Source organism: Hemibagrus wyckioides, linkage group LG08 (assembly GCF_019097595.1).
Source record: "Hemibagrus wyckioides isolate EC202008001 linkage group LG08, SWU_Hwy_1.0, whole genome shotgun sequence".
NCBI classification, from domain to species: Eukaryota; Metazoa; Chordata; class Actinopteri; order Siluriformes; family Bagridae; genus Hemibagrus; species Hemibagrus wyckioides.
The window spans coordinates 13,860,094-13,879,659 of record NC_080717.1 but is presented as its reverse complement, the minus strand read 5'-3'; the positions used below and the strand labels follow the sequence as shown (position 1 = coordinate 13,879,659).

General features: G+C 38.0%; 2 protein-coding genes across 2 annotated transcripts; both read right to left on the bottom strand.

Annotated features, from left to right (window-relative positions):
* Positions 1-150: 150 nt before the first annotated feature.
* Positions 151-5,536, bottom strand: nox1 (NADPH oxidase 1). Its single transcript, XM_058396565.1, has 13 exons — positions 5,388-5,536; positions 4,832-4,927; positions 4,125-4,235; positions 3,796-3,880; positions 2,963-3,114; positions 2,656-2,837; positions 2,438-2,561; positions 2,225-2,317; positions 1,896-2,137; positions 1,564-1,726; positions 1,095-1,241; positions 873-997; positions 151-790 (listed from the first exon to the last, which is right to left on the bottom strand). Exons 1-13 carry the CDS (start codon positions 5,430-5,432, stop codon positions 664-666), a joined length of 1,692 nt encoding a protein of 563 aa, XP_058252548.1. The 5' UTR covers positions 5,433-5,536; the 3' UTR covers positions 151-663.
* An 816-nt stretch (positions 5,537-6,352) lies between these two features.
* On the bottom strand, positions 6,353-19,566 carry xkrx (XK related X-linked). Its single transcript, XM_058396570.1, has 3 exons — positions 18,596-19,566; positions 8,488-8,753; positions 6,353-7,918 (listed from the first exon to the last, which is right to left on the bottom strand). Exons 1-3 carry the CDS (start codon positions 18,997-18,999, stop codon positions 7,140-7,142), a joined length of 1,449 nt encoding a protein of 482 aa, XP_058252553.1. The 5' UTR covers positions 19,000-19,566; the 3' UTR covers positions 6,353-7,139.

The window sequence follows — 19,566 nt, the reverse complement described above, 5'->3', positions numbered from 1 at the left end:
CTTGGTGAAACCTATAAGAATAAGGAAGTAATTAATCCAGTGTGACTAATGTGGTAGTAATTAAATGACACATTCTATTCTAAGGAACTTTCTTTCTCAAGTGTCATGGCAAGAACGTCTATGGAAAAAAACACAATGGTACACACATACTGCAAATTAAAGAGTATTTAATGAATGAATTCCATATTTTTGTAACTACTGTGTTGAGCCCAAAACACCACTACTGTAATATACCTAATACTTACCTATACCTGTAATAAGGTGACTTGTCAGTAACTAGGCAAGAAAGCCACTCCCAAATTAAATAAAACACCATATCAATGGTTTTAAAGAGTTCTAGTTGCTTACATGCCTTCATGTAGATGTCTGTCAAAAGATAATGCAAAATAAACACATAGGCTTAATGTGATTGTTAGAAATATGTAGATGCTGAAATCTTCAATATATTGGTCAGCAGGTTAATGTCATCTCTACTACAGCTATATCAGGCACCACAGAGCCTATGGTTTTGCTGTGAAGAGATTTTGTCTCTGCAGTTTCTAAATTATTTCAGGGCTCCACATGGAGGCAGCCATTGAGGCATTTCATAAGCTCTGGCTGGAAAGGGAAAGGAACACTGAATAGCTTGTTCTTCTGGTTCATCTGGTTGCTTGCAACAAGAACTCAAAAGTTCTCTTTGTTAAAGTAAAATCTGGTCTTGCGCAGATCAACATCAGAATATTTCACACATTTCTTTTCCAAAACTTTAGCTAAGGCAGCTGGGCCACAGAGGAAAGTACCGACCACTGACCTGTATACACAGATAAGGAAACAGATTAAGGATATTTTTTCAGACACAAATAATGTGGTCATGTTTTAGGTTTAAGACTTACGAGGGGTTCTCTTGTCGAACTTGCTCAAATTCCTTATCCCAGTTTGGTCTTCCATAGTGAGTCTTCTGCTTCAGACCAGTGATAACATCAGTGTCTTTATCAAAATGCACCATCACATGGGCTGCCTAGAATTACAAAATGAGTAGCAACTGTAACATCACAACCTTCACATTCTGTACTGTATCTCTATGGTTTATATCACAGCAGATACAACAGACATACATGTGTATGGTCCCATCCAGTGAGGTAGAGTTTGTATGTAAGAAAGTCATTCATGCCTCTCTCCTCCATCTCCTTCTCAAGCACCTGAAGCAGATCTGCAAACCACTCAAAAGCATGTGTCTCTCTGCACAACCAATAGAAGTAAATCTGTAGGGCACAGAAACACAAGTGAGAGCTATGCCAAGCTGATAGCACTCTTGCTTTGGGTATGCCTTGAGCAGTGAAATATTTTTCTGCTATGTAATGAGACATAAAAGAATTATGGTTTAGTTATATTGGCAGACTCCAGTTCCAGAGGGCTGCATCAGCTAATTCTTATCAGCTAATTCTCAAAGCCATCATGGGCTAATTTTATAGTGTTAAAATGCAGCTATACATAAACATTTGTAGGATTGTGATCCTTCAGGTGCTTTACAAAAAGTCTAGCTGATGGTATGTTTTGCCTTTAGAAAGTAATGTACATTCATACCTTTCTGGTGCGTAGCTTGGGGTCAGAATCTTTAAATTTATACCAAATGGACTTCAAGATGGAAGCAAAAGGAGTCACGCCAATGCCAGCACCCACCAGCATGCTGACCTCGTAGTCAAACACATCTTCACTGGCTGTTCCAAATGGACCATCCACAGCTAATCTGAAACCAGATAGTTAGCCTTGCTGAGCTATGGGACTACTCTATAGGATTACAGAGACTGTCATATGCAATTGACTATTATGCTGTAGCCAGTAATCTGGCTTATGGGAGGATTGTCAAAATGTGATTTAAAAACACAACAGCAGAACAGGAAAGTGTGTTGGCTTACTTAGGTCCTTGACTCCCCTCTGGTAATTTTTCTACCATCTCAATGAGCTTTTCTGTCCAGTCCCCGGCTGAGCGGATATGTAAGCTGAAGAAGTCTTCTTCAGGGGCAGACGTCATTGTAAATGGGTGCCATTCGAGTTGGGAGATGGCTGGACAGTTCAGAAAAACATACTGTCCAACATCCATTTTAAATCCAGACTTCACTAACTGCAGCTCCAGGACTTTGGATGGATGCATCACAATCTATGAGTGCAAATGAGATGGATCCACTCTTATAAACGACTTATAACCTCTTTTATCTCTGCTGTTTCAACATTACTGAGAGCTTACCTTTTTGTAATTTACAGCCTGAATATAGCGGATAAAGCGCAAAAGCCTCTCACATAAGTAAATGATCATAGGACCAATCACCCACATCCAAGTCTAGAAAAGGACAGTAAATGGAAATGGAAGTTACAAACTAGGAATTATATATTTCTACATGGAAGTAGTACATTTCATACATGTACATACAATATCTGTAAATCAATAAATTTCCCCTACCTGAGGAAACCCTCCTGCAAACTGAGGAATGGGACATTCAGCAATCAGACCCCATTTCTCTGGATAATCTTTGCAGAAGGTAGTGTTGTGATATGGGTCTGATAGCTGCTGTCGCACAATACGCCTGCATCACATGCAAAATACAACTTTAGCAATTCATTTTCTAGTAGGCAAATATAAGTCCTTAAAGTAATAACATAAGTTCTTGAATGCCTCACCCTGCCCCGTGAAAGACCAGGCCTGCAAAGAAAATAATGAAGAGGTGGTGAGTGTACCAAAACACCTCAAAGTAGCTTCGCCGTATCACCTCCATTGATGATGTAATCATAAGGATAAGAGCAAGGGTGATCACAACTCCTGTAAGGCCAGCGATGGTAGTGAACGCGAATAGGAGTGGTGTCTAGGATATAAACATAGAACTGCTGTTAAAGGCATGCACTTGCAGAATATATGTAAATAAATATGTATAAATATAAATGTAAAGACAGCCAATATACTAAATAAAACATTTAATTTCAAATTTACCATTGAGTCTGACTGGATAGGATTGAGGTAAGTGGTGTCATCATCTTTATCATCCTCAAGCATGGAAAGGTTACCGGCAAGGGGCCCAAAAAGTCCCCGACGGCTACTGATGAACCATTCAACATTCAACAAATGGGCGATGGTGTGAACCGCTGGACAGTGAAAAAGACAAGAATTTCGTCATTGATGATTCTATTCACTCCAAATTCAAATGCAGATGCCTTCAATACCATGCAACAATCAATGCAAAAAGCTGTTTTTAAAACTGTTAGTACACAGTGTATTGGTGTGTTTGCCAAGTTGCTAAGAAAAATCCAGGTGCTTTGCAAGGTATTTTGCACTGACTATACAATGTCTTTTATTATTCTTTGAAAACACATTGTATAGATTGAATTATATTGCAACATTAGTGCACTGTATTAGCCTGCGACAAAAAAACAAAAAACAAAAAAAAACCCAGAAAAATATCAGACACCTGTTTGTGTACATTACATTTTTTTTTTTTTTTTTAATATCTTGCTAACTAAGAAACGTTCACAATCTGTGATCTCTCACTGTCTATAATATTGGTTGTGTAAATATACCAAAGTATATTTACCCTTGGTAAATATTTAGCAATACCTTTTCCGCATTGCAGCTTAGGTGTAGTTGTGTTTTATAGTCTTTTACACGTACCCTGAAAACTGAGCTGTATAAACCTTATCAGATGTAAAATCCTGAAAGGAAATGTCTGTATTACACAATTATTGTTCACGTAAATGTATCTCTTCAGGAATATGAGTAATAAGTAACATTTCCTGTTAGTTATCTATTTAGGACACAACAGAGTTTACCAGTCATCAGTGCAATCATGTAGGCGACCAGTTTGTGGAATGTGAGGTTTTTGTCCAGCTGCTTCCGCAAGGTTCGTCCACAGCACTACAATGAAAAGAAAAGCAGCACTATATGAAAAAGTACTATATACAAAAGATCGTAACAACGATCCGATTTCAATTTTTCCAGACACTGCATTATGTCAACGTAATCTTGAAAACATAGGTATATTTCTTTTTGTGAAATACTCATTATTTAGTCTGAGTGCCCCAGGTTACAGCTATAAAATGCAGTGATAAAAATTAATGGTGCAACTATTGGTAATTAATGGTGAACCTTTATGACTCACCATGAAGGAGCCACGGATCAGAGACAGCAGGTTGCGACACACAGGCAGGAGGATGAGCATGCAGTTAAAGTTGAGAACAGCAGCAGGAGCTCTTGCCCAGGACAGTGCAGACTGGAAGCCAACATACATACTGCTTACAATTTAATCTGTCTTATAAATGCCACACAAAGTATGATCCCCTTAGATTCAGTCCAGATGACCTTTATAGTGTGATGTTGTAAAGCAGTTCTGAAGCAGGTTCTCAAGTTTGAGGTGAATATGTACATATGTACAAAATCAAGAAATGCCTTTTCCCTAAAGCATAACTTTTGTTTTACTTATTTGCATCTAAACATGTGCACCTTAAAACGTTTACTGTTCTACAAGTCATTTGGAGTAAGGATACGAAAAAACCTTGTAAGAAATCATTAATCAGGTGGTTTTTTATGGTTATTCCTCTATATAGCTTGTACATATGCACATGTTGTTTCTCAAAGACCATGGAGCAGCACATTACAGTATGCAGTGAGATGAACACAGGATACTAAACATACATGACATAAAATCACCATTAAACATGGAGTGCAAAGTGTAACCCATATATTAGAGTAGTAATGTGGTATCAAAACATTGCATGTTAAATGCATTTGATATCTTAGATTTTAAAGTGTAAAGTATTGATGTATTGATGTGTTCACAGGAAGTGTGAAGTGTGGATGAAATCTCACCCCGATCAGCACACGGGTGTAGTAGTACTGAGATCCCAAATCATAGAACAGGTAATATCGAACAAACAAAATGATGTTGATGCCCATCCAAACCACCTAAAAACACAATCACAAGGTCTTTGATTAATAACATTGCAATAAAGATTCTGCTAAAGGTTCTTGCAAATTGCTCTGACCAAAACCACATGCTGAGCTGGTCAAACTGGTAGACATGTCTTTGTCATGTCCAATAGCTGTATTCTCAATTACCGCTACTAGCGTACATGGATTGTAATGAGATTTAAAAGTAACCTGTCCTTCATTATCATGACAATTCAAGAAAAATATCATGTTAAATGACTGTCTACCAATTTGGCCGTTTGTTTTCAGCAGGGTTGTGTGGAAAATCAGAGCAGTCTGTCTAAACACACAGTTGATGTCAGATGCTCTGATGTATAACTTCTTTCACATCGCGTCTCTAACACTGAGATGAACTAAAAACTTTTTAATCGCGTAAAGACTTCTAGTGTAAGATATTTTAAAAACAACAACAAAAAAAAAAAACATTAGGTCTTACCAGAATAAAGCTTTCCAGTCCATGGTTTACAACCCAGTTAGCCATGTTTACTCGATGTGGTTAGACAGAGGTGTATCTTCAGCTCGACTCACGGCAGGTGTGTGTGTGTGTGTGTGTGTGCTATAAAGCGACGCTGAGCGCAGACTCCGCCTCAGGCTCAACACGGAAACCCGGGGCGAAAATATAAAAGCAGAAAATTACAGTAATGGCGAAGATTGGCTTGTTACTGTTCAAACACTGCCTTTTACCTAACCCTTTAACAACCACCTCTCATTCAAGCAACGACGAAGGTGAAGGAAGCATGCTGTTTAGTTTTTGTTACAAACTTGTTCACAAAACAAGTTTTGGTATGAAGTTTCGTCTTAAAGAAGCTTATAAGGACACACACACATACACACACACACACACACGTTTGTTAGTTTCCTTACTACAATTTAAAATGCTATTTTCTGGTAAAGATACATGCTACACCAGCAGCATTTACACTGACTGTAACATTTGGCTGAATGAAAATGATTTTTGCAATATTAAACAAAACATTTCTCTGTAAAGCAGTGTGAAATTATACCATATGATATTATAATCAATTTTATCCCATGCAATATGCTATGAACTACTTCCCATTCTTGTCAATAATATGTGTCAGTCATGAGTTGTTTTTTTTACTATCATTGCCTCTGGCTTACTCATTTGAGATAAATATACATTTCAATTTTATACTTTGTCATTTTTATTCTGAATTGTTATACCTCAGTAAAACTACTTTAAGACAATGTCCATTTTATACAAGTAAAATCGATTTGAATTGAATGTAGGGATCCATACTCCCACCCGTATAAACCTCGAAACCCCCCCTAATCACTTTCACCAGAAACACACAGTTTACAGCTATTTCTATCAGTTAACCAAAGAAACAGCACTATTCTGTTAAATGAAAAACACTGGAGTTTGACATTCAAAAAATACTTTATTAATATTATATTCAAGTTACAATCAGCAGAGGCACATAAACCAGGCACAAAACAAGCAAAAAAATGTTTTTACAAAGTTAAGACACTCTTATTTTTTCGGCACTTAAAATGTCATTCATCCAAACAGACATATTTCTGTGTTTTCTTCTGCAGGAAATCAACAGCTACTTAAACCTGAGGTAAATGCTCACACCTAAAGTGTTTGCCTTCCTCCACAACTTACGGGAAAATGATTTTTACAGGACGCCTCCCAGCTAATCTATGTGATATGCAAGTTTCAAAGTGCACTTAAGGGGAATGAATGGCTGGCTTGTGTTTTTACATAAAGCAGGGGATGCCCCCAACTGATCACGTAAACTCCTTCCTTGAGTCAGACACTTGGCCTGTTTCCAACATATCTGGGCTAAGTATTGACATTTCAGCCTTTTGTGAAGGCTGTCTTTGTGAACCATCTCATTCTTTGCAACATTCTTTGGTATGTAGCAGCCAAAAAAAACCCCAGGTCACTACAATCTCATTTCCTGCCAATGCACACCAAAGTAGTGAAGTCTAAAATTAGAGTAGTAAGGCTTTTTTGTTCATTTCAAGGCAATTCAAAATAGTCATGCTCAGGATACTTGTAGAATTACACAAGATTTGTTCTTAAAATGAACTACAGCAGTTTCTTTATAGCTCACACTGCCCTTATCAAGGTTCACATTATGTTCTTGATCAAGGATTCGTGCAAATATGCTAAACTTAGGGGGAGGTTAAATCCGACCAAATGAATTACAGGGGCAGGTCAGGCTGCCTCCATGTCCTCTAAGATATCAGTTTCTTGCAGCCCCTGCAGAACTGTGAGGTCTGGGGTTGGTGGGACCTGTGGAACCAGCATGTGCTCTTTTCTCCAGCAACAAACACAACGCAGGCAGTCTTCCACATTATGCTTAAAGAGTTTGCGTGCTGGGTGGCAGAACTGGTAGAAAAGCAGCATAAAGAGCACAGCAAGGCCATAACACACAATCAGTTGCACAGCAAGCAGCGGTGCACACACATACTCATAGAAATCTGACTTAAAGAAGTACCAGGCAACAATGAGTGCCACATTTTCAATAAAGCGCAGTGTATAGTATATGGCCAGGCGGCTCCAGCGAGGCTGCTTCTCTAGTAGTTCCTGCTCGGCCAGGTTCAACTGCACAGCTGACCAGCAGAAGACGTTGATGCAGGCGTAGAGCAGTGTAACCAAGCATAGCACCACACATGTGCCAAGCTTGCTCAGATTCTTCTCTACATTCTCGGGTAGTGAGGCTCTCCGTGCCCAGAACTCCACCCACGGCTGGAAGAAGAAGATGAGCAGGTTGGCCAGACCCACCGGAATCACCCAGTAGGTTAGGGCTGTGCTGAAGAGTACCAAGGAAGTGACACGAGTGGCGATCTCCAAACCACGCCACAGCACCATGCACAAATACGCACCAAGCTTCATGATCACTTTGTATTCATCATAACGGATCTGGATTGCCAACACGCTGCACACCAACGCCCCATATGTGATTGATATCAGGGAAATGATCATCAAAGCAACTGGAAGAAAAGGACCAATTTAGTGCACAATAAAATACAATACAACACAACACAATACAATACATATTTGAGTTTTTATTTATTAGCATTGCCAGAATTACATTCTAGCCTTACTTCATTCTTACTCTAAACATTAAATTAATTAGTTTGCAGTTTATTAAGGATTTTGTTTATTTATTTAGCTTAAACTGATAGCAATGTAATTAAACAAGAAATCATTATTTTAATGGATAGAAATCAATACAAATACAATTAAATACAATTAAATGGAATATATACTGAGTTTAGATGTTTTAATGTACATTTACTTATTTCTAAATGTAAATATTTATTTCACTAGTTCATAATGATGCCTTGGTGCATGCCATAAAATAATTAAATTAAATTTAATTTAAATATAATTCTAAACATCAGCCATGATGGCTAGTAAGACCAATAATATCAGCTCAAACAATTTTGCAACAAATTGTCATTAGACATTCTGCACACAATTTACTGATTTATTTTAAAAAATATTTTTTTTAGCTCTGAATTGTTTAAATAAAAACAAGAACAAAAAAAAACCTCACGTCTAGCTGGAAGGATGTACTTCTCTTGAATGGCAGCGTACAGCTGGAGAGTGAGCTGAGGTGTGGAACCAAGGAACGCCTGGATGACAGCTGTGCGTTTAAAGGCATCACGGTGGACAGCCAGCTTGCGCTCTGAATGTCCAATTTCCCATTCCATGGGGGAGCCAATGGCTCTGCCATTTTTCAGCTTCATCTTCCTCGTGATGGTAACGTATGGCTCCTCCTTTCTGCCTGCCTTGAAGTAAACTACCAAAGCTTCTACACACCTGTAGGGAGGAAACAGATGCAATCTGTACAACTTCAGTTCACAGACTATTAGTTGCTGGTAACACTATCACCTAGGGAGTAGACATTGGTTCTGTATGTGTTTCTGACTAAAGAAATAAAATAATAATACATAAAGTTGCATAGTTCACACAGAATTTGCAAAATGTTAAATGTGGTATTTGTTTTTTATTTAGTACAATAATTGCTTTTTCTGCATCGTCTGCATTTCTGACCCATTTCCAACAGTGGCTATATGATTTTTAGGTTTATCTTTTCACAGTGATGACAACTGGGGGACAAGAAGTCTCTGAGTAATGTAACATGATACATTCAGAGCCAGGGGGTGTAGACTTTTGAACAGGATGATTGGTGCAAATTGTTATTAATTTGTTTAAAGATCTGATTTTTTTTCCATTTAGTACTGCCCTTCAGAAGCTACATACGATATTCACATCTTTTCCAGAAGCCAAAATAATAGCATTTTGAAGTATTTATTGTAAGAGTCTTGGTTTGATGGTGCAATAATCACCAGTTATACTAGTGTGCAGGTAATGGGTTAAGATTACTCTTTCTTAGAACAAGAAGATGGGTGACTGAATTCTATGCAGCATTCTAGTAGTGTTTTTTAATACAATGAAAATTAACTACAATAATCTACTAAGAAATTAGAAAAAGACGATTCCTAGTTTGAACACTAGATGTCTCTATAATATCAACCCCAAAGTGACACGCTCCCCTAATATACACCCTACACTGATATACACTTTTCTCTCTTTTTTTTTTTTTCAGCTCTCCATTTCCATCTCATGACACTGAACAAGAGCAGACAGATAACCATTGCAGTGTGCTTTGAATCTCCACAAGACTTAAACTTTACTTAACAGCAGTTCTGTAGTCTAACAGCACTGTTTCTGTTACAGTTATTAACAGGAGTGCAGTCTGCGAAATGTTCATTTACACAACACTGTCAAGCATGAACACACCATACTACAGAAGAACAAAACATTCCCCCTGGTTTCACTGTGCAGCTGTGCTCCACGAGGCACAACATACACACCGACATTCAGCCAGTGCCTAATGCTTGAATCACACCACTTTATGTACCATTAGTCACTATATCAAGCAATATCTAGCTTTTCATTGCACTTGAAAATGAAATAAGACAGAAAACTACTTAAACTTTGATCTGCCCCAACACTAATTCCACCCACAATGATGCTTAAAAACAACCCAGGCCATATACAGACTTAAAAATTATTTCCACTCATAGGTGACAGGTTTTTAATCGGATCAATCTGTAAAAACTGTAAAGCATAGAGTCTTTTCAGCAACCCCAGTGCTGTAATGTGTAATCTTTAAAGTTCTGTACCGGACAAAACAAAAGTCCTCAATTTCTAAAAATATGCATGACAAAAATCCTGACTTGATTAACTAGTGGTTTTCACAAACTGACCCATGAATTTGATTGCAAAAAAAAGAGAGAAAGGAAAAAAAGGCTAATGCACAAACAGGCTTTGAATTATTTATAGATACCACAGCCCACATGGATCTGGAACATTTATTAGCATGTTTCGGGAGCTTCATAAATATTTAAAAAATGCTATTCTGTTGTGCTATAAATGGCAAGTGAGAGTTTTGGCTGAGAACTTGAGACTGAATGAGGAATGTTCATTCCAGAAAGAAGTCCTACTAGGAGTTTAACAGCAGACACAAATGAATTATGGTACAATCCAAAGAAAACTATGCAAAATGATCTTCAAAATCCATCCTAAAATGATCTGAAAAATAAAATAATTTCATGTACAATGCATCTTCTTTCCACAGTAGTATTCTCACAACATACTGAATCCCTACTGAATAAAAAAAAGTATAATTTATCAAGCATCATGTGTTGGGGTAAATTCTGTCCGTAGACTACAGATTTGTATTGCTGTGAGTTTCCAAAGTAATCCAACATCCTTAGGAATTTTCGAGTGTTAATACTGTCCTGTAGCCTCTCCTGTGACCTTTACTCACAGTGCTGACACCTCAGACTCTTTCTATAAATGCTAAATAAATTTAGCAATAGTAGTAGTAATGATTGATGTTATTTAAACAAAGAAAATATGTAATCAGAATCAAAACTTCAATAGTGCTGAGTTAAAATACTAATGGAACAAGGCAGATAAGGTGTTCCAGAGAACTGCAGATACTAGGAGGCTAAGCTGTTTTATAATGCAGGAATTATAATGCAGGGTGTAAATATAGTGCAGCTGTTACAATGCAGGGTATAACTGTAGTGCAGGTATAATAAAGCACGTATTATAATGCATGTATATTAATGCAGGGTATAATTATAGGGCAAGTATTATAAAGCACATATTATAATGCAGGGTATAAATATAGTGCAGTTATTATAAAGCATGTATTGTAATGCATGTATAATGATGCAGGGTATAATTATAGTGCAGGTTCAAACACTTATATTTTGGCTATTTACTTTGTATGTAAATGAGGGAGCATGTTTATCTAGCACTTCCAGGGTGGGTGGATCAATTCCTGTCTCTGCACACTGTGCAGGAAATTTGCATGTTCTCCTGTGCTTCGGGGGTTTCCTCTGGGTTCTCCGGTTTCCTCCCCCAGTCCAAAGTCCATTTGTTGTAGGCTGACTGGCATCTCTAAAATGTCCAAAGTGCGTGAATGGGTGAGTGAGTGTGTGTGTGCGATTTTGTCCTGCAATGGACTGGAACCCCATGCAGGGTGACCCCTGTCTTGTGCCCTGAATCCCTGGGATAAACTCCAGGCTCCCTGTAACCCTGTGTAAAAGTATCAGTACAGACAATAGATGGGCAGATGGATGTAAATGTGCACTTGATAGTTTTTTAAAGCAGCAGCACCTATAACCTATTTTAATTCGCTAGTTGTGCTGGTTGCCAGTGAGTTCTTGTATCATGTGGACTGACTGTCATTTTGATTGTCCTGTAGGTGTACACAATTAAAATTTTGCAAGAATTAATTTTTTTTAAGGAGTCTGTGTAATGGATTTATCTACAGGCAGTCTGTACGACACTGGTTTTCATGTAGGTTGCTTTGAATGTCACTTGATGGTGGAGTTGCTGTTTGCATAATTTGTATTCATTTGTTTGACCATCGCATGTGCTTCCTGACCTAAAATTGTATAACCTTGTAGAACCAAAATAGAGAGGACAAGCTGAAACAGGTGCAACTGTAGCTGAGAAGCCCCGAGAAGCCCGATGTCACTAAACTTATTGACAGGAGTGAATAACTAGACGTCTGCGGAAAACGCAACGGTCATTTGCCGCAGCTTTTTCACCCATAACCCACTTCTTTGAGGACAGGTAAAGAAAGAAATAAAGCTCTACAACATGTACTATGATTAAGAATGTAATTTTGTTTTAGACTTCTAGTCATTTAGTAGTTGAAGTGATTTTATTTTGTGCAAGACTAAACAGATAGGAAATTGAATGTTTCGGCTGGTCTAAAAGACCTATGGTATACAACTAAATGATGGTCTACAGTATGAGATTGCCACAGCTGAAGTGCAAGTATTATTGTTGCTCAGGGTTTTGTAGGCCTCAGTCAACATGTAATCTGGCAAACCAGCAACTCAATTATTAATGTATTGCTATTAATTTTAGATATTACCAATAGTCAATACATGAACTACTTTATACTGCTTGTCTACAGACAAGTGAACATGCTTCAGCAATGCTTTAGTGCAAATTTGCTTGGTCTCTCCTTTACAGAACTCTCCTTTTTTTGCTGCTGAGATTGCTCTTTTTTGCATTCGTTTTTCTGTAAATACTGGATCAGATCAAGTGTCATTGCTCACAAGGGTACACACCAACATTTCATGCAAGCATGAAGGAAGACTCCTAAAAATATAGGAATATATATAAATATGAAACTGTTTTATTTGTATGTAGCCAACTGTGCTGGTACAGTAAACATATGACTAACGTAGCTAGTGAAACATTCTCACCGAACAGATGAATGTATTTTTATACTCATTGCGATTATCAGCCTGATGAGTCATCCACAAGCATAGTCATCAGGTTTAATTTATAATCTAATTTCAGGAAATTGTAGGGAAATTAAAGTAGATGCACAGGGTGTGGACTAACAGCACGTCAAACAGCCTGTTTCTGAATAAAATCTCAATTAAACGTGTTTTATGTCTTTGTTATTCCTGTTAGTGTTTACAGTTAACACCAATGTGTGCCTAAAATGACCTGACTAAAATAACCTAATGTAATAAGTAGAAATACAAATAAAGGTCGACTAAATAGATGAATTTGTATGATTTTTTTTATTGCTCCTTTAATACAATATGAGCAAAGTTTAGAGCAGTGGTCTTCAAACTTTTGATCAACTCCAAACTTTGACAAAATGAAGGTGGCCAAGTGCTACTCATATTACATTACTAGTAACATTTATTTACCTAGCTCATTGCCATAAACCAAACCAGCTGAATAATAATTTTGTATGAACTTTTAAAAAATATCAGTCATATTTTGCAATAAATCAATATAAATTTACATAAGCAGCATGTTAACTGTTGAGTCAAGTTAAATTGATTTAACATAATGATTTTGTTGACTAGATATATCGTTATTATTGTCAGATTTTTATCTTTAAATATTAAAGATTATATTAAAGATAAATAGTATTAGTAACGCTGTCAAATCCATTGAATTAATTTGATTTTATCAATTTTGTACATATTCTATGAAACTTTAGGCGACCTACTTAGAAGTGAGTCAGAAGTGAGCAAAGTGTTGGAGAACCCTGGTTTAGAGTCACTTAAGGAGGTTAGTGTTGGTAAAGAGAGAGGGATGGAGGCAGAGGAGAGAGGAGAACCAAACAGGTCTGGTAACGTTTTCCTTCTTGGTAACTACTAAATACCACTAAATACTCCTAAAAACTAAAAATTGTTTGCTAGCTACTGACATTGAGTTTTAGATATAAAATTTATAGATATTCACTGCTCAAAAAATGAAGGAATCACTGAATCACAGTATAACATTAAGACAATTAAACCTTGGAGATATCAGTCTGTCCAGAAGCATAATGGAAGTGACAACAGGTGCACAGTAGAGGCAGTAAAACGCAACCCCTCAAAAGGAATGGTTTTGCAGGTGGTCACAGACAACTGCACGCTCCTTATCCTTCCTAACTGATTTGCCTCTAGTTTTGTGTTTTGTTAGGGTCCATGTCACTAGCATGAGGCAATATCTGCAACCCAATCAGGTTGCAAAAATTGTCCAGCTCCTCCAGGATGGCACATCCATACATGCTGTTGCAAGGATGTTTGGTGTGTTACTCAGCACAGTTTAAAGAGCAAGGAGGAGATACTGGGAGATGGGCCGTTAAACGAGGAGAGCTGGACAGTGCCATAGAAGGGCAACAACCCAGCAGCAGGACCGGTATCTGCTCCTTTGTTTGAGGAGGAACAAGAAGAGCACTGCCAGAGCCTTACAAAATGACCTCCAGCAGGCTACTGGTGTGTATGTTTCTGATGAAACTGTCAGAAACAGACTCCATGAGGGTGACATGAGAGCCCAACCTCCTCTATAGTGGGACTGAGAACAACAGAATTCGCCGGTCCAGCTTTGGTGCCCTGTTTGCTTCAGAGATGAGAGCAGATTACAGCTGAGCTATTGACTGGCTCTCACATTTCCCAAACCTGAATCCAGTTGAGAATGGTTTTTGGGAGTGTGTGTGCACGTGGAGGCGATGCACATTACTGACTTACATTATGAGTTGCCATCAGGAAATTCATGCAAGTTGGATCAGCCTGTAATCCTCAATAGGTTGATGATTTTGGTTTCCCTTGACCACTGGTCACATCATTTTGTTCTCAACAAATTACACAATGTATAAAAGTAAAGAGTTTCTCGAATATTTCTTGACTTGAATATTTCATTCATCGAGATCCAATGTGAGATTTATGCGTTCCCTCCAAACAAAGAATCACAGAATCCAAATCAACCCTGCCCTTTCAAATCCACTGTCTTCTGTTTGTGAGTTAAATAAAGGTATCCAGTTCCTAAGTCTCGATTGTGGAAAGATTTTTAGATAGGAGTTAGGAAACATATTGTTATTGCTACCTACAGCAATGTTGCAGGGAACATATTCTATATACAATTTTAATGTTTTTTGGTCTGCTCAAAACAGAAACTACAACTACTTGAGTCAACTAGTCTCTACATGTCTTATTACACTATGCAGAAGGTGAAAAAAAAACTTTTACAAATAACTCTGGTCTGTACTAAAAACCTAATAAACCTGTCTGGACTTGTCAAGATTAGTAAATCTGGCAAGATTTTTTTCCCAGTGAGTAGTAAAAAAAAAGATCATGGCCCTGATCCTCCCCCTAGGCTTACTTCAGACCTGTGAAAAAAAACAAAAACAGGCCTTGCATGCAGCATTTCTTCCAAAATCAGCAAATGACACTCTTGTCTTGAAGAGCACAAGCACTGACACTACATTAGCTTTCTACCATGACAGGTTGTTTAACATGAATGTAGAGTGCTGTGCATCCATTTAATATACTGATTTACACACCAATGTCACATTATTAAATTAACTGCGCTCATAAAAGGTGCAAGTGAGGTTTATAAATACAACGTTTTTGCAGATTGTACAAGGATGGATTAGGTAAGATTAAGATTTTGAAAAAAAATTAGGATTTCCGTCCATGTTCATTAAGCGCTCCACCCCAGAATGTATCCTGTAGAGTGTCTATAAAATGGCTGACAGAAGGTGCATCCAACACACACAGGTATTACAGACCAGACATCAGTATTTCATGCTGTTTTTTTGGTACACAGGTATATGTGGAATTTTTTTGTGGTAAGATTCTGTTTTTACTCACAATTTTCTAGTTAGTGGTGTTAACCTACATTTCATAGCTATGCACTTAACCCAAATATAAGTCTAGCATTATAAAGAATTTTAGTTGTTGTTTTTGGAGTCAATTCAATGCCACATATATTCGCAAAAGAATTTATGTATTGCAAAAGAAAATAAAGTTTTGCAAACGAAAAAATTAAAATTTGCGAGAAAAAAAATAAGTTTTGCAAAACAAAAATAAAGAGTTGCAAAATATAAATAGATGATAGATGGATGCATGCACAGTGTGTGGGAATGGACACTTTCCAGCTTCAAACAGCCAGAAAAAAAATATGGAAATACTGCTTGCATGTTTAAGAAGACCACTGGTTAATAACACTAAAATACTGTTTAAGTGTGAGAAAAAATGACTTGTTTATTTAAATAAGAAAGGAATTAAACAAATGAAGAAAGTAAACAAATAAATAAAAATCATTGAAGACTTGAATTATTTTTGGTATTAGTTTGGGGTCACAGGGTCACATGACCTAGAAGGTATTGAAGGAGAAGTGATTTTTTTATTAAAAAATAAATAATTACAAATTACATGATACATAGTTAATACCATCTATAACAAATTATTATTAATAAATTAACAAAAGCAGCATGCAATGACGCATGGCATATGTATATTCAAGAAGTTAAAATAATTGGGGCATGTAGCCAGGTAAGTAACAAGTACCACATACATGTACCACGTACAGAAATTTGTCAACAGTCCCTAAAATACCGCTTCCAAATGTCTGTCTATTGTACAAATATCAGACTAACTTCACCGCGATCGTCAATAAAATCTATCGACATTAACAAAACAATGCTCATTTTAACGTAAGTGATATAAAAGGAAACGATAAATCCAAACGTAGACCTCTGTTCTTCATCTGTTGTGATTTGAGTCTCCATCTGATGACGTAGCTTTGAAGGAGGCCTGCCCGGGCCTGCTTACCACGCCCCAATACCTTGACTCCACCCCCACATCAAAAGAGTGGCAGAAAGTCAAATGCAAAGAAACGTGAAGTGCAAAGAAAAAACGGTATCACAAACTCACATTTCACTGAAGCGCAAAATAAAAGCAGCGTTGCAAATAAATTTAAGTCATTTATTTTTTGCAACTCAATTTTTTTTTGCAAAACTCATTTTCTTCTCGCAAATTTCATTTTTTCGTTTGCAAAACTTTATTTTGTTTTGCAATACATAAATTCTTTTGGGAATACATGTGGCATTGAATTGACTCCATAGTTGTTGATCTTTCGGCTGCTCCCTACATGTGTGAGGGGTCACCACAGCAGACCAACTGGTCCACACAACAACTTAGCACAGGTTTTACGCCGGATGTCCTTACTGACGCAACCCGGGCCTTTCACATGGTATGTGAGGAACCTACCTCTGAGCCACCAATGCCCTTATTATAAAGAATTTAGAATTTAGTTAAAGAATAACTAAACTAGTAATATTTCTAAACCCAAACTTCACTTGAGTTCTTTGTGCATAATATTGTCCTATATACTGTGTAAATAAAGTGAAACTATTCCACTAAAATAAAAGCTGTTACTGTAAAGAACAAGAACAACAGTTTAGCATCCTACAGAAGTACAGGAACAATATAATACAAAATATACTTTTTAATTTTCAAAACAGACTGGTTAACTGACCATATGTCCACTAAACGTGGACACAGCGAAAATTCGTTGCATTATACAGACCTCCCAAGTGTGAAACAGCGCATGCGCGAAATCAAGCCGAACGGCCAAATTACCCAAAAGTGGATTACAAAGCACTGGGATCCATTTAAAGCAAACTCCAGCAGATCAACACTAAACCACATTTTTATTGCAAATGTTTGGGCCAAAACATATCCTAGATATCTACTCAAAATTAAACAGTAACGCCTGTCTAAAATTTACTTCACGCGCCCGTCTTGTTGTACTCAATAAGCAAGAACTCAAACGTTTGCAAGATACTGGGGCGGTTCAAAAGCCCAGTGCTCAAGAGGACAATAAAGCGTCTAGAACTTCCGAAGCGTTTTCTTGAGCAAAACCGAATCAAGTTGGAGTCAGAAATACTCCAAAAAATCAAAAAGGCTCGGACTAATTTGTCCCGAAAGCTGTTTCCATGATTTTTTCTTTTTGCCATAACTAACAGAACACATAATTTCTTGTCAGACATTTTTGACTTTCTGACATGTGAGTGCAGACCTGATGACGTCACATACATGTTTAAATAAATTAACTTGCGCTGAACGAGACTCATAAAACTGCAGGTCTGTCATGACAGCTAGCGCCTCTTGCTGCAAACCTCACACTGCAGCTTGTGCTTGTGTTATAAATTTAGACTTGGCACATTTCTGAACGCAACGATGCGTGACGTCTACTTTGCGTAGGGTGTGTTTTAGCCCATATGTGTAAACGCGTCTGAAGAAACCCTACAGTCATCAAGCAATGATGTGCACAGTGCCCGGGGAGGAACCTGATAGACCGCTGGCACGGACGGACTGCAGACTTGGCGTGAGCGCCAGTTGCGAAGGCTGGCAATGATCACATGACTGTTTGGAGTTTGTCGGCAGCTGGTACATTTATCATGTGAACAATCAGAATGTTCACAGTGTGCTTAGATTGCAAGGAAATATCAAGGACGTTAATGATTGAATACAGTAATACAACAAATCCTAGGATAGGCTCGTGTAACCCTTAAAGGCTAACTGTCCGAATCATTTACACAAGTTTTTGGTAGAGAAATTTACGTTATATCGATAAAGCTTATCTACACAGTTAGTTGGCCACCCTCTATAGAAATACAGACATACCACTTGTACTATTCTTTAGAGAACGAATTTGCCTCGTTCTTCACTAAAATATTTGAATTTAAAATTTTCGATGACGGCGCGTGCAAATATAGTCCGTCTGGATTGTAAAAACAGTTGATCACGTGATATTGAACACTGACATACCTGATGATCGGTCCCATCTGGAGCAGGTGCATGAAGAGCACAAGAGGACGGTCTCTCCCCAAATCCCGATGGACAAAAGTTAAGGTCAGCTGAGTGAGCACAGAAGGCACCAGTATAAAGGTAATTGTCAGACCCATCCATATTACGTCGTTGCTTGTGTGGTACATGCTGGACAGCACCGAGGCACATACAAACTCAGCACAGTAGAGGACAGTCGCCCACACCACGCTGAAAGGGGCATGGATTTTGCTGTGGTTGATCACCATCACAACGCCGTTTTCGTTTGGTACCACGGCATGCTGTGGAATCTCCGAGATGTCATCCTCCACCGTCTCGTCCATATTGTTTATATACCCCAACGACTTCACAGGCTCAGGATTGTGTTCCTCGTGGTTACTTTTCATTTTGATAAACAACACTGCTACTTTTAAATGTAAATGCGCTCTAGGGTTGCTAAGTGCTAATTGTAGTGGTTGTCGAATATGTTTATTTGGTTCACGTGACTTTGATCGTAACTCCACATTCCAGCGATTTGTTATTATACAGTGCAGCTGAAAACTGAGCTGGCCTTTATTTTGCCAGGCATCATCATCCTGTTTAGCCGATGCGAACAAAGAAATCCATCACCAACTTTTCAATGTAAGTTACTGTTGATCGAAAAAAACACGTACTCAATATTCCCTTCGGTGCCAAAGCGTCTCGTCTCCTCAGTCAGTAGGCGTTCTGGATCTTAGCACTTTGACGGCGTTGTTCGAGCGCGACGTCCCCATTAAGCCATTTCAAATAAAACCGCGCACAGAAGTAATGTATGGCGGCATAACATACACATTCCACTACAGACCTCCCAGAAACCTATTTTGTTAGTTTGCTGTTTATGAAATGAACAATCAGGTGTGTCTGAACATGAGCTTCCTGACAGCCGCTATTGCTTTGCCTGACGCTCCTGCGGGTCCCTGCGTCCGCCGGTTTAA